This window comes from Ovis canadensis, chromosome 2, assembly GCF_042477335.2.
Source record: "Ovis canadensis isolate MfBH-ARS-UI-01 breed Bighorn chromosome 2, ARS-UI_OviCan_v2, whole genome shotgun sequence".
Lineage (NCBI taxonomy): Eukaryota > Metazoa > Chordata > Mammalia > Artiodactyla > Bovidae > Ovis > Ovis canadensis.
In genome coordinates this window covers 146,582,246-146,602,567 of record NC_091246.1, presented here as the reverse complement: position 1 = coordinate 146,602,567, position 20,322 = coordinate 146,582,246, and the positions used below count along the sequence as shown (strand labels likewise).

The 20,322-nt window shown below is 42.0% G+C and overlaps 1 protein-coding gene across 1 annotated transcript in view; it reads right to left on the bottom strand.

Moving 5' to 3' along the window:
- STK39 (serine/threonine kinase 39) overlaps window positions 1-20,322 on the bottom strand; it is a 323,108-nt gene that overhangs the window by 213,801 nt on the left and 88,985 nt on the right. The window contains exons 3-5 of the mRNA XM_069577324.1: window positions 15,654-15,762; window positions 12,382-12,523; window positions 11,071-11,126 (exon numbers count right to left, since the gene is read on the bottom strand). Coding sequence (XP_069433425.1) covers window positions 11,071-11,126; window positions 12,382-12,523; window positions 15,654-15,762 — 307 coding nt within the window. The remainder of the gene's footprint in view (window positions 1-11,070; window positions 11,127-12,381; window positions 12,524-15,653; window positions 15,763-20,322) is intronic.

The following is a 20,322-nucleotide window of genomic DNA, read 5'->3' as shown; positions in this document are numbered from 1 at the left end:
GTCCACGGGATCTTTCTCAGGCAAGAATCCTGCAGCGTGTTGCCATTTCCTCCTCCAGGGGATTTTTCTGACTCGGAGATCGAACCCGCGTCGCCTATGTCTCCTGTAAGATTCTTTATCTATTGGGCCACTGAGGAAGCCCATTCATTAACTGATTATTACACTAAGTGAAATAAGTCAGACAGAGAAAGACAAATATCATATGATATGTGGAATCTAAAAAAAAAAAAAAAATTTGTTACAAATGAAAAGAAATAGGCCCACAGACAGAAAAACAAACTTATGGTTACCAAAGGGAAAAGGGAGACGGAAATAAAGTAGGAGTTTAGAATTAACATACATGTGTTACTATATTGGGCGTCCCTGGTGGCTCAGACGTAAAGAATCTGCCTGCAATGTGTGAGACCTGGGTGGGAAGATGCCCTGGAGGAGGGCATGGCAACCCATTCTAGCATTCTTGCCTGGAGAATTCCCATGGACAAACAAGTCTGGCGGGCACAGGCCATGGGGTTGCAAAGAGTCGGACACGACTAAGCACAGCACATCACCATCATTACTATATATAAAACGGATAACCAACAAGGACCTAGTGTATAACACAGGGAACTATACTCAATACCATGTAATAACCTAAGGAAAAGAATCTGAAATATATAAAATAAATATAACTGAGTCACTCCGCTGTTATCTGAAGCTAACACAGCAATGTAAATCAACTACACTTCAATTAAAAAGTTTAAAACTTTTCAAAAACGATTTCTTTTCTAGACCTTAGTAAGCCTGCGGTAATATATAACAATTTAATCAGGACACTGCAGGCCTTTAGCAGGAAGAAAGGAAGGGATGAAGAGAGAGGGAGGGAGTGAAAAAGGTCTCTCCTGAAGTTCAACCCCAGCTCGGTCCCCCTGCAGCTGAACGTGCACAGCCGAGGAAAAATTCCAGTAGGAGCACAGAGCAAAGTGGTTCTCCCCCACTGTGTTCACCCAGTAAGATTTCCTCAGATTGTTGCTCTAACAACTGCTAGCAGCTGTTAAAGGATGAGATGCTGCTCAAAGTCTCCCCAAGTACTTCTCCCGGAGGGTATATAGATGGAAAGGAAAACTAAGTTCCCAGAACTCACTGTATACATGGCTCACACTAGAGAGTTCACCAAATGGTACCATCTGTCAAGATCATGAAATTCAGGAAGTCACATGAATTTGTCGCCTTTATTTACTTAACCCCCCCTAAAAATGAATAAATGAGAGTTTTGGCATAATTTGCTAAACCATAATTCACATAATTATCAACTTCCTGAAACTCAAAACATATTTTGGTTCACTATAAAACAATTTATACCCCCCTGAAAGATTTTCATTTGCCCTGTACTCTATTTTCTTAATGTGCCCCATGTCTCTCAATTCACGTTATAGCTCTACTCTTTCTTGATTTAATTACTCATTTCATTGCGAGCTGGCTAAGGCAAAGCTCGTCTAAAATCAGAGCTGAAAAATGCTTGTTAGCAAACTATCTCAGCCTTAAAAAATAGGCATTATATATAGGATACATGCCTAAATATTTCAAATATCTTCACCTTCCTCTCTGCCGAGCTGATATATTCTTGCTTGTTTGAACTTTCAGCTGTGACTCACATGTGCAACCCATCACTGAGCGGTGCTTATGTGTGCAAAGCCAGCCGAGACAGCTCAGATCACACTGGCCAAAAGTTCATCAACATCTGCCACGTGCCAGGCACTGTTGGGTATTATTGAGATGAGCACCACGGCGTTTCTACCGCTGGTAAGGATATCGTCTGTAGGGCAAAAGGGGACGTAGAAACTCTACTTCACTATCCCATAACAGGAAATCTAGCTGGAGTGTATTAAGAACACATTCAAACTACGAAGGTAAGATGCTTAATGCAGCAAGGATGTCGGTGGTAGTAGAAAGGCTGGGAAGAGCTTTCTCAAGAAAAGAATGCCCCAGATTGAGTTGGGAAGGAGAAGTGAGCCAGGTAAAGAAGGGGGATTGCAAAGAAGAGAAAGCACTGGTGGAAAAGACTGGAAAATCAGGCAGGGCCTTCATATGCCACATTAGGGAGCTGGGGCTTTATACTCTCAGCAACAGTTTCAGACTTTATGCCAGGAAATCAAGCATGGTCATGTCGGCACTGTAGATTCTTCTCTCTGGTGACACGGAGGAAGTTGATGGAAAGAAGAAAAAAGAGGGAGAGCAAAATGTTAAAGCAGGAGGTCACAGGCTGCCTTAAGCCTTGTCTTCCCAGCCGCACCCCTGTGATCTTGCTGCTGCTACAAGTCGCTTCAGTCGTCAGAGCCCACCTTCTAAACCAAAGCACCCATGAACACAGTGACATCATCATTTCCTCATGCAGACGCCTTGTGGACTTCAGAACTCTCTCATACGAATCAGGGCTACATCTGGTGCACATAGGGAGCCCAAACCAGCTTGCCTGAAGCACCAGCTTCTCTTCCCTATAACATGAGGAACACTCCTCTCTCGCACCCAAGTACACCTGGGCAGTGCCAAAGAACACAAAGAGAACACAAAGGAACCCAGCAGCTATGGGTATAAAAACTCCACCACCTTGCACACCTTTTTCTGGCTCCCTGAGAATAACACCTGAATACTGGGAACAAGTTAAGTCTAGTCACAAATTGTCCTGGAAGAAGTTTTTAGTCATCAAGGAGCTGACTAAAGCTGAAAATGTATTTCCATGGTTGACTAAGGAAAGTAATCTCCCCCCCAAAAAGCAGAGATGTTACCCAAAGTGACACCATGGTGCCTCAGACAGTGAAACACCCAAGGCATAAGCTTGATTTGTACAGGCTGAGATACACTGAGAGAGATGGGAGGATGGCTTTCTAAAGTTCTAGGCTGCCTCAGTTAACTAGGTTCCAGGTTCGATCTCTGGCATGAAAAACTAGGGATGGGAAATTCACACTCACTCATGCACACCTAAAAGGCACGAACCTGGGATCTCCCTTACACACGCAGTCCTAGGTTTCTGGAAAACCTTTCAGAAATGAACCATTTTTAAATCAACATTCTTCAGGTATAAGAGCAGTCGATATATTTTTTTTAATTCCTAAGATAAATATACTTCTAGTGACCACCCCAAAGGGACCTGTTTTATATGAATTTCAGTTTTAGAATAGCATCTCATTAATTCCAGATGAACAGGCTCAGTCACTTTCCAGACAAGGCACTAAGCCCTTCCTGACATTACATGACAGAGAAGCAAATTGGAAAATAAAATGCTAGGCCGTGGGAAGAACATGACATTCAAATAACCACTCCTTCTATCATATTGTAGCAAAGACTATTACAGTCACCAAGGCGTCCTCTCCAAGTTTATTACCAGGAAGACACACACACACAGGTTTTCTGAGCACAGAAAATACACTAAGAAGTAAAGCATTTTCTATTAAACCCAGAGTAGGCCATCCTCAGGTTTTAATTCGCTACATGAAACCTGAAGTGTTCTAGTCTGAAAAGAGTGTGGCGTCACTACCATGAGTAACTCTGCACCGAACGACACTTAAGGTGCTGGCTTCTCCCAGCCCCTGAAACCGCACCAGTGACGCTGTGAGCAAGGAGGGAAAGGTGCTGAATACGCTTCCCAGCCCCAAACAGAATTAATTTACGCCAAGATGGAGAAGCACTAGCGATTGCTGTTGGTCTTCTGCCCGAAACAGAGATCATTCAAATCCAGGTTTAGGGTTCTCTTCCCGGAAATCCCACAGTTAGGGAGTCACAGGCTCGGGAGCCAGACTGCCCAAATCTGAAGCCTGACTCTACCACTTATTCCACATGTAACCTGGGCTACTTACTTCCCCTCTCTCTGTATCTTAGCAGCTGGCGGGTAAAGTGAGCATAATGAGAGCATCGGCCCGTGGGGCTCTACTACAGCCTTGCCCACTTGTGAGGCTGAGTCACAGTGCGCTCAGCACATGGAGCCAGGCCTGGCACACAGGAAACACTTGGTAAGATTGGGTGCAGATTTTACAGCCACACTCACTGAAAATACATGGAATTCCCATGGAATTGGTACAGCTGGAAATGGGAGCCAAGCACTCCAGCCTTACTCACCACACTTGTTGGCTGCATCTTAGGCAAGAGTTTCTAGTGATCTGAACCTGGCCCCTTAATTTTCCCTTTTCTAATAAAAAAAAAAGTTTTGAGAAAGGGAATATATATATTATGTATACACACAGACACACACACACACACACACAGAATGTGTGAGTGACTTTTTAAAACAAAAATGTTATGTTTTCTATTAAAAAGCAGAAAAAACTCTTTTCAAAATATTCGTAATACTCTCAAGGTAAACAAACACTGCATTCAAAGAAGTCTACGCAAACCTCTCCCAGTCTAACTTTCATTGCAGAAAACAGAGCCTAGGGAGCTCACAGACATGCAGGGAAGAGAGTACAAGCAGTCTCACGTACAAGAAGTAGGTTATTTGTCCAGAAAGTGAAGAGGAACTGAAAAGCCTCTTGATGAGAGTGAAAAAGTTGGCTTAAAGCTCAACATTCAGAAAACGAAGATCATGGCATCTGGTCCCATCACTTCATGGTAGATAGATGGGGAAACAGTAGAAACAGTGTCAGACTTTATTTTTTGGGCTCCAAAATCACTGCAGATAGTGACTGTAGCCATGAAATTAAAAGACGCTTACTCCTTGGAAGGAAAGTTATGACCAACCTAGACAGCATATTAAAAAGCAGAGATATTACTTTGCCAACAAAGGTCCGTCTAGTCAAGGCTATGGTTTTCCCTGTGGTCATGTATGGATGTGAGAGTTGGACTGTGAAGAAGGCTGAGTGCCGAAGAATTGATGCTTTTGAACTGTGGTGTTGGAGAAGACTCTTGAGAGTCCCTTGGACTACAAGGAGATCCAACCAGTCCATTCTGAAGGAGATCAGCCCTGGGATTTCTTTGGAAGAAATGATGCTGAAGCTGAAACTCCAGTACTTTGGCCACCTCATGCGAAGAGTTGACTCATTGGAAAAGACTCTGATGCCGGGAGGGATTGGGGGCAGGAGGAGAAGGGGATGACAGAGGATGAGATGGCTGGATGGCATCACCGACTCAATGGACGTGAGTCTCAATGAACTCCGGGAGTTGGTGATGGACAGGGAGGCCTGGCGTGCTGCAATTCACGGGGTCGCAGAATGGGACACGACTGAGCGACTGAACTGAACTGAATTGAACAGCAACAAAGAGACAGCCTAGCTCTGCTGTTGCTGAGTCTTCTTCAGCTCTCCCACACTCTTCCCCTACCTCGCCCACACAAATGCCAGCAAAAGACCTGAGGACCCCTGGTCCAAGTTTGCTTAGACATCAGCCACTGCATAACTGAGAGTGTCGAAATCCTGTGCCTGGTGAGAGCAGCGGCAGCCAGTTTTTCCAGGGAATCACTGCATATGTTTTTCTTTTTAAGGCAATAATCTTATTTGAAAGTTAAAACAAAACATTTTATTTGAAATACTGTATAAACTCAATGTTATGTTCAAGTCAGAGGATATGAAGAACATTAAATGTGAATTCTAGAAAGCTATAGCTGAGCTGCAGAGATGGAGACAGTGTACACTCACATGCCTAATAACCCACCACAGCTCATGAAGATTCATACTTCATCACCACATGGGACACGAAGACGCACACACAACAAGGACACCCAGGAAAGCTGGCGGGGAAGCCCAGACTGACTGTCCACAAAGTCCTCACCACGTGCAGGGCACTGTCCTGAGCACTACAGACATGGACCCATTTAATCCTCATGATAGCCCAAGTGGGGGCTTCCTGCAAGTGCCCTTCCAAATGCAGCAGTCCCTACCACACACCTGCTGGGTTACACTCAACACCACCACCGCACTGAGGGAAAAAACCCCAGTCCTGAGAGGGAGAGGAAAAGTCGGGAAATCTTACCTCAGAGGATCTCAACTGAGGAAAAAAGGGCAGAGGGATGTTGTGGGGAGGGAGGTGGGAGGGGGGTTCATGTTTGGGAATGCATGTACACCCGTGGTGGATTCATGTCAATGTATGGCAAAACCAATACAGTATTGTAAAGTAAAATAAAGTAAAAATAAAAATAAAAATAAAGAAAAAGGGCAAAGTGCTCCCTGGGGCCCAAGGAGGAGCCGGGGTCATTAATCTGACAGGGATACTGGGACAGAATGCCTGGCAGAGGGCCAGGTGGCAGAATGAGCCAGGGGCTGACGACCCTCAGCATTTCAAAAGCATTCCGCTGCCATCCGGACTCTCTTGGTGAGAAATGACGGTTTCATCACAAGACAGAAAAAATTCGTTGTACGTTTTTATTAGCTTACAGCAAAAGTAATAACAAGTTAGCCTCCAAGTGCCATAATTAGTAAGCACTGCCTTTTTTGTAACTCATAAAGCCCCTCAGAGCTGAACCTCCTGCAAGACAAATCTGAGGTTACATATGATCTGCAGGCAGTGGAAGGGCTGGTAGGTGCAACCCTGTCAGTAGGAGTTACAGTAGTGACAGTAGTAAGATTAGCTGGGGCAGCTGCTGCTATTTCCTGTGTGCCAATCATGTGCCAGCAGCTGCTGGAAGATCACTGGATACAAAGAGTCTCTTCTGATTTCATGAAAAAAAGATGAAGAGGGCTTCCCCGGTGGCTCAGTGGTAAATACATTTGCCAGTGCAGGAGACACGGGTTCGATCCCTGATCCAGGAAGATTCCACACTCCTCAGAGCAACTAAGCCCATGCGCAGCTACTGAGCCTGTGCTCCAGGGCTGCCCAGGAAACGGCAGCTACTCAAGCCCAAGTGCCTAGATCTGTGCTCCACAAGAGAAGCCGCTGCAGTGAGGAGCCTGCACATCTCAACTACAGAGTAGCCTCTTCTCTCCACAGCTAGAGAAAAGCCCTACAGCAATGAAGACCCACCAAGGCCAATAAATAAATATATATATATAAAACTTTAAAAGTCTAGAAAATGAACTTGTTAAAAAAAAAAGATGAAGTTGGTTATACCTGTATCTCCCTTTAAAGAAACTGAGTCTTTAAGATGCCGGGCAACCTGACCAAGGTCCCAGAGCTTGAGTATTGACCTGGGAATTTCAACCCAGTGAAAGTTCCTCAGTCATGTCTGACTCTTTGTGACCCCATGGACTGTAGCTTGCCAGGCTCCTCTCTGTTCATGGAATTCTCCAACCAAAAATACTGGAGTGGGTAGCCATTCCCTTCTCAAGAGGATCTTCCCAACCCAGGGATTAAATCCAGGTCTTCCCACATTGCAGGCAGATTCTTTACTGTCTGAGCCACCAGGGAAGCCCAAGAATACTGGAGTAGGTAGCCTAGTCCTTCCCCAGGAGATCTTCCCAACCCAGGAATTAAACCCAGGTCTCCTGCATTGCAGGCAGATTCTTTACCAGCTGAGCTACTAGCAAAGCCCTCAACCAAGCCAGCTGATCTCAGAGATCTTCTTCTTAACAACTAGACTATCTGATGCTGGAAGGTTCGAAGCTTTTGTTCACACAATTTTTTTCAGTTGTTTAGTTGAAGTCTTTTCTTCATAATGCCCCTAGACTGTGGGATAAAGGCCACTCTCTGAAGGAAGGACAAGACGTGCATATAGAAAGCACTAATTCGGCTCAAGAACAAAAGTCAGCATCAATAATGATAAAGAGTCTCCAAAGCAGGGAGGGGAATGAGAGATGAACTGAGAATTGGCCGAAGACTGCTGAGTACTGAAGCCAAGTGATGGATACCAGAGGATTCTTCCTACTCTTCTCAACTCTGGGCCACGTTTGATAACTTCTAAAATGGCTTTGATTTATTGACAGTTCATTACGTTTGTTGAGTCATTTGTTTTACTAGGTCATATTTTGACATGGTTCAAAGTTCAGAATGTTTTAAAAGGTATATACTCTACCACCCCCACTCCCATTATACTTCTAATATTTCTTTGCACAAATATATAGAGATATTCTTATTTCTATTTCTTTCACGAAAGGTGGCATATTATATACATAGTATTTCACCTTGAGTTCACTTAACCACGTAATCCGGTGATTTTTTTCCTCTATTGATGTACAGAGAACTTTTCATTCTCCATCGGTGGGTCTTCCATAGTATAGATATACCATAAACCTACTCAACCAAGACACCTCAGCTGTTCCTAATCTTTTGCTACCACAATAAATAAGCCTATACTGTCTTTTTTCTGTTGATTGCCCATTTTGAGGGCCACACTAACCATTTCTTACATTTATTTACTTACTGCCAAAACAGTAAGCAGGGGTGTATCCAGGTTTCACGGGGCATAAAGTTTAGACAATTTGAAAGATCCTCTTTAAAACAGAGAATACAAAATCATGAGTACAAAATGATGTATAAACGTGTGTATTTCTTTTTAAATTAAAAATTCTCATCAATTCACTGGAGTCTTAAAGATTAAGGTCCTTTCTTCCAGGATCTTTTTAGACAACAAAAAATGTTTATACAGAAATACCTCCCCATTTTGCAAACTGACATCTCTGGGTGGAGTTACCTAGAATACACTGTAACTTTCCAAAATCTACTGTATTGCACTTAAAGGAACATGAATCCTATCATTTACTAGCTGCACAGGAGGTCCCCGTCTCTGAGAATGACAGGCAATATCATCACGGTCTCACAGATGTGGAAACTGAGGCTTAGAGATGCAGTGATTTGCCCCAGGTGGTACTGCTACTACTGCTGCTGCTGCTGCTGCTGCTGCTGCTGCTGCTGCTGCTGCTGCTGCTGCTGCTGCTGCTGCTGCTGCTGCTAAGTCACTTCAGTCGTGTCCGACTCTGTGCGACCCCAGAGACGGCAGCCCACCAGGTTCCCCAGTCCCTGGGATTCTCTAGGCAAGAATACTGGAGTGGGTTGCCATTTCCTTCTCCAGTGCATGAAAGTGAAAAGTCAAAGTGAAGTCGCTCAGTCGTGTCTGACTCTTTGTGACCCCATGGACTGCAGCCTACCAGGTTCCTCCATCCATGGGATTTTCCAGGCCAGAGTACTGGAGTGGGGTGCCATTGCCTTCTCCCGGTGGTACAGTGGGTATTAAATCAGGCCTGTTTGATTCCAAAGCCTCTTTTCAAAAGAGAAGACTAATAAAAGATAACATTGCCATTATTACTTCCCTGTCTGACACAACTGAGTGACTTCACTTTCACTTTTCACTTTCATGCACTGGAGAAGGAAATGGCAACCCACTCCAGTGTTCTTGCCTGGAGAATCCCAGGGATGGGGGAGCCTGGTGGGCTGCCATCTACAGGGTCGCACAGAGTCGGACACGACTGAAGCGACTTAGCAGCAGCAGCAACAAAAAAGAAACATTTGATCTCAAACAAATTCTCAGTTTCCATTTTATATTTTCAGAACATCTTTTCTTTAAAAAAAAAAAAAACAACAACAACTCGGTAATGTACCTAAGTAAACACAGGTAAGTGTACCTAACTAAACGCAGAGCCTAAGGTCAGCATTGTGCTCACTATATAGGCTGGGACGTCACCTGACTGGTCCTCTGGTACCCAGAGAAGGGGCACAATGAATCAAAGAGATGACTCAATGCTCATCCTTTGTGTTGGGGGTATGCTTGTTTTCTGCTGACCTCTCACATTTCGAATAATATCCCCAGATCCTCAGATCTGTCTAGAAACAAGAGTGGGACCAAGGGCTGCCATCATTTTCATTCTAATAACTAGACATGCAAAGACTTTAAACCTATCCTAGAAGGTAAGACTCTTCCAGTCCAACTCAAATAGAAGCAGATCAGACTAACTAAATGTTTTCAACACTTTTTCAATGACACAAGCCAGATCCATGATTGACTGTCACCACGGATACTGCTAGGATGTGCTGCTAGTGACATTTCATGCCTGGAAGCCAGAAGGCTGAACATCCTGTAATGACGGGGACAGTCTAGTACAGAGAGGGGACTGTGGAGCCAAATAAGCCCAAAGCGCTGCTGGTTGAGAGGATTGCTGAGATAGCCCTTCACAGAAGGGGGATAAAACAAGAGCGGATATGGACAGGGCCACACTTTATCCCAGGCCTTTCAGGTTATTCTAGGAGCATTAACAAAATGAGAGGTTCTGCATGGAGAAGGCTCCTGTCAACGCTCTCATTTGATCTTTACTGCACTGCCAGGCCCCATCAACTGTCAAGAATTGCCATGAAGGGTCAAATTTGAGAGTAAAGTAAGCCATAGATTTCAAGAGTTCACAATCTTTCAGCCATCGCTTGAGAAATAAAGGGCTTAAAATTAATGTGTACAATGTTTTAAACTTTCAAACTCATTCAAAAACTCTCTCAAAAGTGCTTCTTGCATTTATATAAATATCACCATTATTCAATATGGAAGGTAGAAAATAAAATTAATATTGTCCTTTATTAAAAGGCCGTGTTCTAAAACAGCAATTTATAGGAAGATCTAACAAAGATCTATCAAAACAATAGGAAAACATGTTATACCTCAGATCCAAACATTCAATAATAAGGCAGCCCAAATACTGGGGTACCTACAGTGGAATTCTACTCAGCCACTCAAAAGAATGAAAGAATGTCGCTATTTTTAACAACATGGGTAGACTTGGAGGGTATTATGCCAAACATGAAATAAGTCAGACAGAGAAAGACAATATCTGTATGGTATCACTTGTATGCAGAATCTAAAAAATAAAACAAACTAGTGAATATAGCTGCAGAGAAGCAGACTCACAGATAGAACAAACCAGTGGTCACCAATAAGGAGAGGGAAGTAGGGAGGGGCAGTACAAGAGGCACAAACCATCATGCATAAAACATGCTACAAGGACATCTATAAACACAGGGAACATGGCCAGTATTTTATAATCACTACAAATGGAATACTGACTTCAAAAACTGTGGAGCACTACATTGTATGCCTGCAACTTACATAATATTGTACATCAACAATACATCAAAAAAAAAAAACAAAACCCAGACTACATGTGTTTATTCATTTCTTAGGAAGGACTCTACATTCTTTGAAGTTGTAACACTTCCATAAACAAGCAGAGAATGCTTTATCTTTGTCAGCTTTACCTGCTATTTGTACTGAACCATCTTCACCCAGAAGAATATTACCAGCTTTCAAATCCCTATTAGGAAAAAGACAGGGAATTTAATGCTAGAGTACAGACAATCTATTGCATTAATTCACTCAGGGAGATTTCAAAACATATCACATAATTTAGCTGTTTGACATAATTTTTATTTTACAAATATAATATTGGTAAAACAAATTTAAAAGTTATAAGGGTACACTGTGACTTTATAGTTTGCTCCTGAAGGATGGTTAGGGTTTTATATTAATAACACTTAGTTTCTGTGATATTATTATCCAGACTTAATTAAAACAATAGTGAGTAGATACTTTATGTTACAGAATTAGAGACTGTCCACATACTCACAATACTATCATTTTGTCAAGAATTAAAGCCCAGTCTATGTAAAACTGCTTTACTTCAACTTAAATTTGTCTGTAGTACAATTTCAAATCAAACCCATCAATGGATTTGGATCGATGGACAATGGATTTGATCAGTCTCTTCTCTGGGGAAATACTGATTACAAATACTAACTATAACAGTTGATATTTCTTCACTATATAAAAGTTGTGCTCAGTAGCCTTAACACTTCAGAAAAATGACAATTTACAAGTTTGATTTCTAAAGTCATATTTTTCTAATCATTAAAAGACATAGTAAATATCATAAACCATACAGTTCACTCACAGTTCAGGGCAGGGGAATTACAAATATTAGTCTTATGGTTAATGGTTGTTTACTTGCAACTATTCCTAAGAGCCCAAGTAACACTAACCCATTTGAAACACCCAGTGCTCGCATTCTATGCCATTTTGCTCTGTAAAGAATCAGCCCTGTATGTCGCCGAAGAGATGAAGTTAGTGCCACTCCTCCTCCACCACCAGGTCAAAAATAATTAACATATTACATGTTTGGAACACTCTTGCCTGCGTTATAAAGCTAGAGATGCTGACCTAAGTTAGAAATGGGGCTTCCTAGGTGGCTCAGTGGTAAAGAATCCGTCCACCTGCCCATGCAGGAGACTCAGGAAGCATGCGTTCAACTCCTGGGTTGGGAAGATCCCCTGGAGAAGGAAATGGCAACTCACTCCAGTACTCTTGCCTTGAAAATCACATGGATAGGGGAGGCTTGTGGGCTTCAGTCCATGAGGTTGCAAAGAGCTAGACACAACTTAAGGACTGAGCACACACATCCAAGTTAGAAATATGCCAGCACTTAACTGTGAGGTATGTTTCCTTAACATCCTCTACTAACCAGGACTGAAGATAGGGACAGCTGAATCGAAACACCTCTGCAGAAGCCATACCTGTGAATCTGACCATTTCTGTGTAGATAGTCTAAGCCTTCCAAAACTTCTTTAAGAATTGTTGCTATTATTGCCTCTTCCAGAACTCCATTCTTGTGTTCTCCTCGATTGACGATGTATTTTATGATATCCAACATTGAACCTAAGTGGACAGACAGAATTAAACAGCTGTATAAGCACCTTCATGATCTTTCCAGAACACGGCTCCCTATTTAAAAAACTAAATGAGAACATCAAAATATTTTTTGTTGTTGTTTATTTAGCACAAATATTCCCAAGGTGCACAAACAACTTCATGGCAGCCCATGGCCAGAAAAACACTAAATCCAAGTCTGCAAGCACACATCCTGCTGAACTTAGTGAGAGGGGTTCTGGGTCAAGAAGCAGAAGCCTGTGCATGACCACTGCACAGTTAGTCCCTTTCCCCAAGACATGCAATTGGTTACAGATTAAAAGGAGGTTTGGGATGTCTACGCAGAAAAAGAAAGGAACAGGAAGCCAGGGGAAAAGACAGCAGGGAACTGCTGAGAGAAAGGAGCACAGTTCTGCAACCCCTAAGACACAGGCAGCAGAAGCGAGAGGAAAGTACATTGCTTCTAGAGACCCCTGCTTACGACGAGAAGACTTCTTTCTATTACTCTAGGCAATCTTTATTCCATTTACTTGACACTGATGCACTGAGTTTAATAATAAATGAATGCATACTACTTTGTTACTATAAACAGATTAGTATCCTTGGCACTCTGAATTCATGTTTCAACACATGTGAATTAATATTCTAAACCTCCTGGGCATTTTAAGAGCTATAATTACCTGGGGGTTCAACATTTCTGAAGCGTTATCAAATAGCTCACCTCAGGACCTGAGTTTGGCTCCAAGCTCTCTCTGATTAACAAGGAGGACTGAGTTTCCCCATCAGGTATTACTACAGCAGACTAGCCACCTGCCCCTCATTAAGAGATCTGATGTGATAAAACAGTATAGACAAAAACAAATGCAGAGTTCCCTCCCCCCACCGAGAGAAACAAAACATCTCTCTATTGGCTGACTCTTGGATTTTTGGATTATTTAGAAAGAACACTTCAAAAAAACATTTTATTTTTGAATCTTATAAGGATTTACCATACCAGGCATGGATGCATTTCTGGGGCTTCCCAGGTGGCACTATTGGTAAACACCACACCTGCCAATGCAGGAGACATGAGAGACTCTGGTTCGATCCCTGGGTCGGGAAGGTCCCCTGGAGGAGGGCACAGCAACCCACTCCAGTATTCTTGCCTGGAGAGTCCCTTGGACAGAGGAGCCTGGTGGGCTACAGTTCACGGGGTTGCAAAGAGGCAGACATGAGTGAAGGGACTTAGCATGCACACACCCATGCATTTCTGGACTGCTGAAAGAAAAGTGGGCCATGTCTGCCCACATTCCCCTTACCTGTGGAAACCTGTTTAAAACTTGTTCCTCTTACCTAAAGCCCGGGAAGGCTAAATTTAATTCCTTTAAAAAGACAATGAAATTTTCTATCCAGTCCACAAGGAAGGGCACAGGGGATACTTTCAAGCTTATAAAAAGTAATTGGGTTTAAAAATAAAGAGAGGAAGTAAAACCTGCAAGGTCCCAGGTTACCGGAATTTCTTGTTTCCTTAGTTAGTGGACCCCACAGGAAGAGACCTGGTTAAGATCATCATTAATAAAGTACCACCCTCAGCAGAACCAAGACGCAGTCCTGAGGCTCAACACTGCAGTCAGCTCCAAGGGCTTCCTTTTTCTCCTTTCCTTTTTAATTAAAAACCAGAGTCGGCACTCAAGGAAACAATGACTAATAGGATTGACAACACTAGGAACAGAACCGAACTAAGTTCTCCCGGGCTCCCTACCGAGACTTACACCAGCAAACCCGAGGCAATTAGAAAGGCTTCATCATCTCATGGCAGGGCCTTGCTGGATCCAAGGCAGTTTCTTCTTATTAAAAAAAAAAAAAAAAATTGAGATGTTTCCCTGATTCAGCCTTAGCTGAACTGGGCTTGCAAATAAAAGTGGGCTGCACAGTATCAGCCCCACTCTGTCCGTTCTGACTGCATCCAGACACCACCCTACATTCTCCCCTGCTCGTAATATACTTATCTCAGAAAGACGGATATATAGGGAGGAAGGGATGCTGGGTGTTGGGTATGCTTGCGCTTTCTCAGCTGCAGTTTTCAGCTCTGTACAATGAAGGTGATGATACTTGTAGGTCCACAGCTCCCAGCATCAGCAGTTATAACATGTGTGGCCTTGGGCAAGCTGTCTAATTCTCTTGGGCTCTTGTGTACTTTCTGAAAAACGCAGATGACACCTGCCATTCGAGGGTGTTGCCCGGACTACATGAAATAAGGCAGTAAATCACCCTGCATGGGATCTAACCATGGAGAAAGCATTCAAGGAAACTAACCGTGATGATGACCCTCCCTATCAAGAGTGAGGCTAGAAGATGAAAAGGAAAAATATATGGGAATGGGAAAGTGTCTTACAAATTACATTCAGTTCAGTTCAGTCGCTCAGTCATGTCTGACTCTTGCCTGTGGCTTTTTTAACTTCCGTGATCTGAGGCTGGAGAGATAAAGCTCCTTCCCCTTCCCACGTGTTCCTTCATGAAACCCACAGTCTGAAAATACCCTGTCCAATACCGTAGCCACTGGCCACCTGAGGTTATTTAAATAAAGTTGATTAAAACTGAGTAGAAATTCAGTCCCTCAGTAACACTAGCCACATGGCAAATACTCGATCCACCAGAAGAAACTGGAGAGCACAGCGCACATTTCCATCAGCACGGACCTTTGAACAAACAGCAGTGAGGCGACTCGTTATCTTACAAGGTGTGAAAGACTTGAATAATGTTTAGAGCGAATGCCTTAAAAGAGAAAGGCCAGGTTAACTTTTCTGAAGAGACAAAGGGGTGGCTGTAGAGATGGCGACACCTTGCAGGACATGAGCTCGTGGAGAAGGACAGACTGACGTCCAGGCCGGAGGAGCAGCGCAGAGACCTCAGACAGCAGAAGACTTTTGGGAAGTCTCACCCACGAGGACACAGACACTCCAGGAGTTACGCTGAATTATGAAAGGCTTTGAATATGAACGTCAAGCAATCCAGACTTTACTCTCTAGGCAAATAATGAACCAAGAAAACTTTAAAATACAGGAGGAAGGGGATCAGATCTGAAATCTTATTCAATACGCTGACTCACACAAAAGGAAAAAAAGAAAAAAACAAGCAAATAATGAAAAAACCCACTTACCTCCACTTAGTAATTTCATGACCAGCCAAAGTTCGTCTTTTACCACAAAAGAGGTGTAATAGGTCACTACGTTGGGATGGCTGCACTGACTCATGGCTTGAATTTCTTTCTGTAAAAAGAGCAAAACATGACATAGTACCATTGGGTGAAACCCAGGAAGTAAAAACAAATGAACCCTGTTGAGTATTTGGGTAACGTTCCTACTTAGAGCACAACTGGGCAAGGGTGGGGGGGTGGGGCTGCCTAGATCATTACGTTATATAAACCACATGAGAATTAACTCCCTTGATCGCATCATCCACTTGCTAGAATTAGGGAAGCCTCCCTAGAATTAGGAGACCACAGAGCCCTGTGGACCCTCCGAGGGACAGAGGAACTTCAGATCAGCACACAGCCCACATAACCCTCCTACTCTGCCCGCCATATGTGATAAGTGTCTCTGACCTGAACTGAAAGCATCATCAACAGAGGCGAAAGATGGGTGAGCTACTAGGACACCTAAGTCTAGGCGCCAACCTGAACTCCAGTGGTTTTTGGAGCCTCCCTCATCCAGAAAGGGACAACAGAGTTGCTTCTGTTTCTCAGGTCTGCTAAGACGGTAAATGAAAAACCACATATAAAAATGCTAGAGGATAATGTTTGCTGTGGGTTTGTCATAGATAGCTTTTATTATGTTGAGGTATGTTCCTTCTATTCCTGCTTTCTGGAGAGTTTTTATCATAAATGGATGTTGAATTTTGTCAAAGGCCTTCTCTGCATCTATTGAGATAATCATATGGTTTTTATTTTTCAATTTGTTAATGTGGTGAATTACATTGATTGATTTGCGGATATTGAAGAATCCTTGCATCCCTGGGATAAAGCCCACTTGGTCATGGTGTATGATCTTTTTAATGTGTTGTTGGATTCTGATTGCTAGAATTTTGTTGAGGATTTTTGCATCTATGTTCATCAGAGATATTGGCCTGTAGTTTTCTTTTTTTGTGACATCTTTGTCAGGTTTTGGTATTAGGGTGATGGTGGCCTCATAGAATGAGTTTGGAAGTTTACCTTCCTCTGCAATTTTCTGGAAGAGTTTGAGGAGGATAGGTGTTAGCTCTTCTCGAAATTTTTGGTAGAATTCAGCTGTGAAGCCGTCTGGACCTGGGCTTTTGTTTGCTGGAAGATATCCTCAATGGTGAAAAATTGAAAGCATTTCCCCTAAAGTCAGGAACAAGACAAGGGTGTCCACTTTCACCGCTACTATTCAACATAGTTCCGGAAGTTTTGGCCACAGCAATCAGAGCAGAAAAAGAAATAAAAGGAATCCAAATTGGAAAAGAAGAAGTAAAACTCTCACTGTTTGCAGATGACATGATCCTCTACATGGAAAACCCTAAAGACTCCACCAGAAAATTACTAGAGCTCATCAATGAATATAGTAAAGTTGCAGGATATAAAATCAACACACAGAAATCCCTTGCATTCCTATACACTAATAATGAGAAAGTAGAAAAAGAAATTAAGGAAACAATTCCATTCACCATTGCAACGAAAAGAATAAAATACTTAGGAATATATCTTCCTAAAGAAACTAAAGACCTATATATGGAAAACTATAAAACACTGATGAAAGAAATCAAAGAGGACACTAATAGATGGAGAAATATACCATGTTCATGGATTGGAAGAATCAATATAGTGAAAATGAGTATACTACCCAAAGCAATTTACAAATTCAATGCAATCCCTATCAAGCTACCAGCCACATTTTTCACAGAACTAGAACAAATAATTTCAAGATTTGTATGGAAATACAAAAAACCTCGAATAGCCAAAGCAATCTTGAGAAAGAAGAATGGAACTGGAGGAATCAACTTGCCTGACTTCAGGCTCTACTACAAAGCCACAGTCATCAAGACAGTATGGTACTGGCACAAAGACAGACATATAGATCAATGGAACAAAATAGAAAGCCCAGAGATAAATCCACACACATATGGACACCTTATCTTTGACAAAGGAGGCAAGAATATACAATGGAGTAAAGACAATCTCTTTAACAAGTGGTGCTGGGAAAACTGGTCAACCACTTGTAAAAGAATGAAACTAGATCACTTTCTAACACCGCACACAAAAATAAACTCAAAATGGATTAAAGATCTAAATGTAAGATCAGAAACTATAAAACTCCTAGAGGAGAACATAGGCAAAACACTCTCAGACATAAATCACAGCAGGATCCTCTATGATCCACCTCCCAGAATGCTGGAAATAAAAGCAAAAATAAACAAATGGGATCTAATTAAAATTAAAAGCTTCTGCACAACAAAGGAAAATATAAGCAAGGTGAAAAGACAGCCTTCTGAATGGGAGAAAATAATAGCAAATGAAGCAACTGACAAACAACTAATCTCAAAAATATACAAGCAACTTATGCAGCTCAACTCCAGAAAAATAAACGACCCAATCAAAAAATGGGCCAAAGAACTAAATAGACATTTCTCCAAAGAAGACATACGGATGGCTAACAAACACATGAAAAGATGCTCAACATCACTCGTTATTAGAGAAATGCAAATCAAAACCACAATGAGGTACCACTTCACACCAGTCAGAATGGCTGCGATCCAAAAATCTGCAAGCAATAAATGCTGGAGAGGGTGTGGAGAAAAGGGAACCCTCCTACACTGTTGGTGGGAATGCAAACTAGTACAGCCACTATGGAGAACGGTGTGGAGATTCCTTAAAAAATTGCAAATAGAACTACCTTATGACCCAGCAATCCCACTTCTGGGCATACACACCGAGGAAACCAGAATGGAAAGAGACACATGTACCCCAATGTTCATCGCAGCACTGTTTATAATAGCCAGGACATGGAAACAACCTAGATGTCCATCAGCAGATGAATGGATAAGAAAGCTGTGGTACATATACACAATGGAGTATTACTCAGCCGTTAAAAAGAATTCATTTGAATCAGTTCTGTTGAGATGGATGAAACTGGAGCCGATTATACAGAGTGAAGTAAGCCAGAAAGAAAAACACCAATACAGTATACTAACACATATATATGGAATTTAGGAAGTTGGCAATGACGACCCTGTATGCAAGACAGGGAAAGAGACACAGATGTGTATAACGGACTTTTGGACTCAGAGGGAGAGGGAGAGGGTGGGATGATTTGGGAGAATGACATTCTAACATGTATACTATCATGTGAATTGAATCGCCAGTCTATGTCTGACGCAGGATGCAGCATGCTTGGGGCTGGTGCATGGGGATGACCCAGAAAGATGTTATGGGGAGGGAGGTGGGAGGGGGGTTCATGTTTGAGAATGCATGTAAGAATTAAAGATTTTAAAATTTAAAAAAAAATAAAAATAAATAAAATTGACTAAAGATTTGAGAATCTTAATACATGTAAATTATATACCTCAATAAGAAATATGCATTTAGCTAAAAAAAAAAAAAAATGCTAGAGTATCATCTTCCACGTTACCTTCTATGGGAGATAGTCCATCAAGGAAAAAAAGAAAAGTAGTGGTGGGAGGCACAGCTGAAATAAGCTTGGGAAACATCAGACACTATATCTCACTTTAAAAAGCATCACAGGCTACATTAGTACTGTCAAAGGCTCTGAGAAGTCCTGCGGTAGATAAGCTGTCATAGTTGAATCCACATTAACAATTCAGGAAAATAATGCTTTGTGGGTCACGGCTTAGAAAACACTGCTGCAGAGGAAAAAGTTTTATCAAGAGACAAAACCATGAAGCTCTGAAATCAAACAAGCAAGCAACTTCCATACGACACGTTTTTCTGCGGTACTCAAGTTCATATTGGTTTTGGTTTGCGGTTTTGTTATGGCCAGGTCAGGTGACGCCTATAAAAACCGTCCGTTGAATGCTGACCTTCAATCAAAGGCACCAAACCAGCATAACTCAATTTCAAGGTGCTGACCAAAAGCCACCAGAATAACCTAAGTCATCACAGAAACCTCACGTATATGATTGTGTATTTATGATGAAATAAAAAGTATATTTGTGCATCTATACATTACCTTTATATACCCAGTATTATTTTAATCTTCAAATTACTAAGACAACCCGACGTGTCAATTAACTTGGCCTAAATATCATGACATGTAACACATACACACATCTCAATACTTATTTAAGTGCTCAATACTTATTTAATCTCACTCTTATTTAAGTGCTTTTTATCATGGATAAACTCGTAAGGAAAAAAAAAATCACCCATTTGTCTGTTTTCCTTTCATTATACAATAACACTTTCCCATCATCATTTTCCTGATCCATTTAACTGATCACAGGTTTTCTAAATCTAACACTTTTTGATTCTGCACCTTTTGTCCTTTGAAGAAGAGCTAAAACCTGAGCTCTAGTTTCCATCTGTTTAGAGTGTTAGGTTTCGATACTGTTAGACATTCTGAAGGAGAACTGGAACATTGCCCAGCACCCCTATTTCAGGTGGCCAGCATCTGCTCTTATGGGCATGGCCCACTTTGAAGGCCTGCAGCTCTAGGTAGGGTTCAGTTTAAACAGATGCCCCTGCGGTTCACAGAAATGAGAACGATGTTTCTTCAAAGTATGGGTGTTCTACATTCTCAGTTTTATATCCAATGTAAATGAACGCCTTTCTAGTTTTCGAACACCAAACTTTTAAA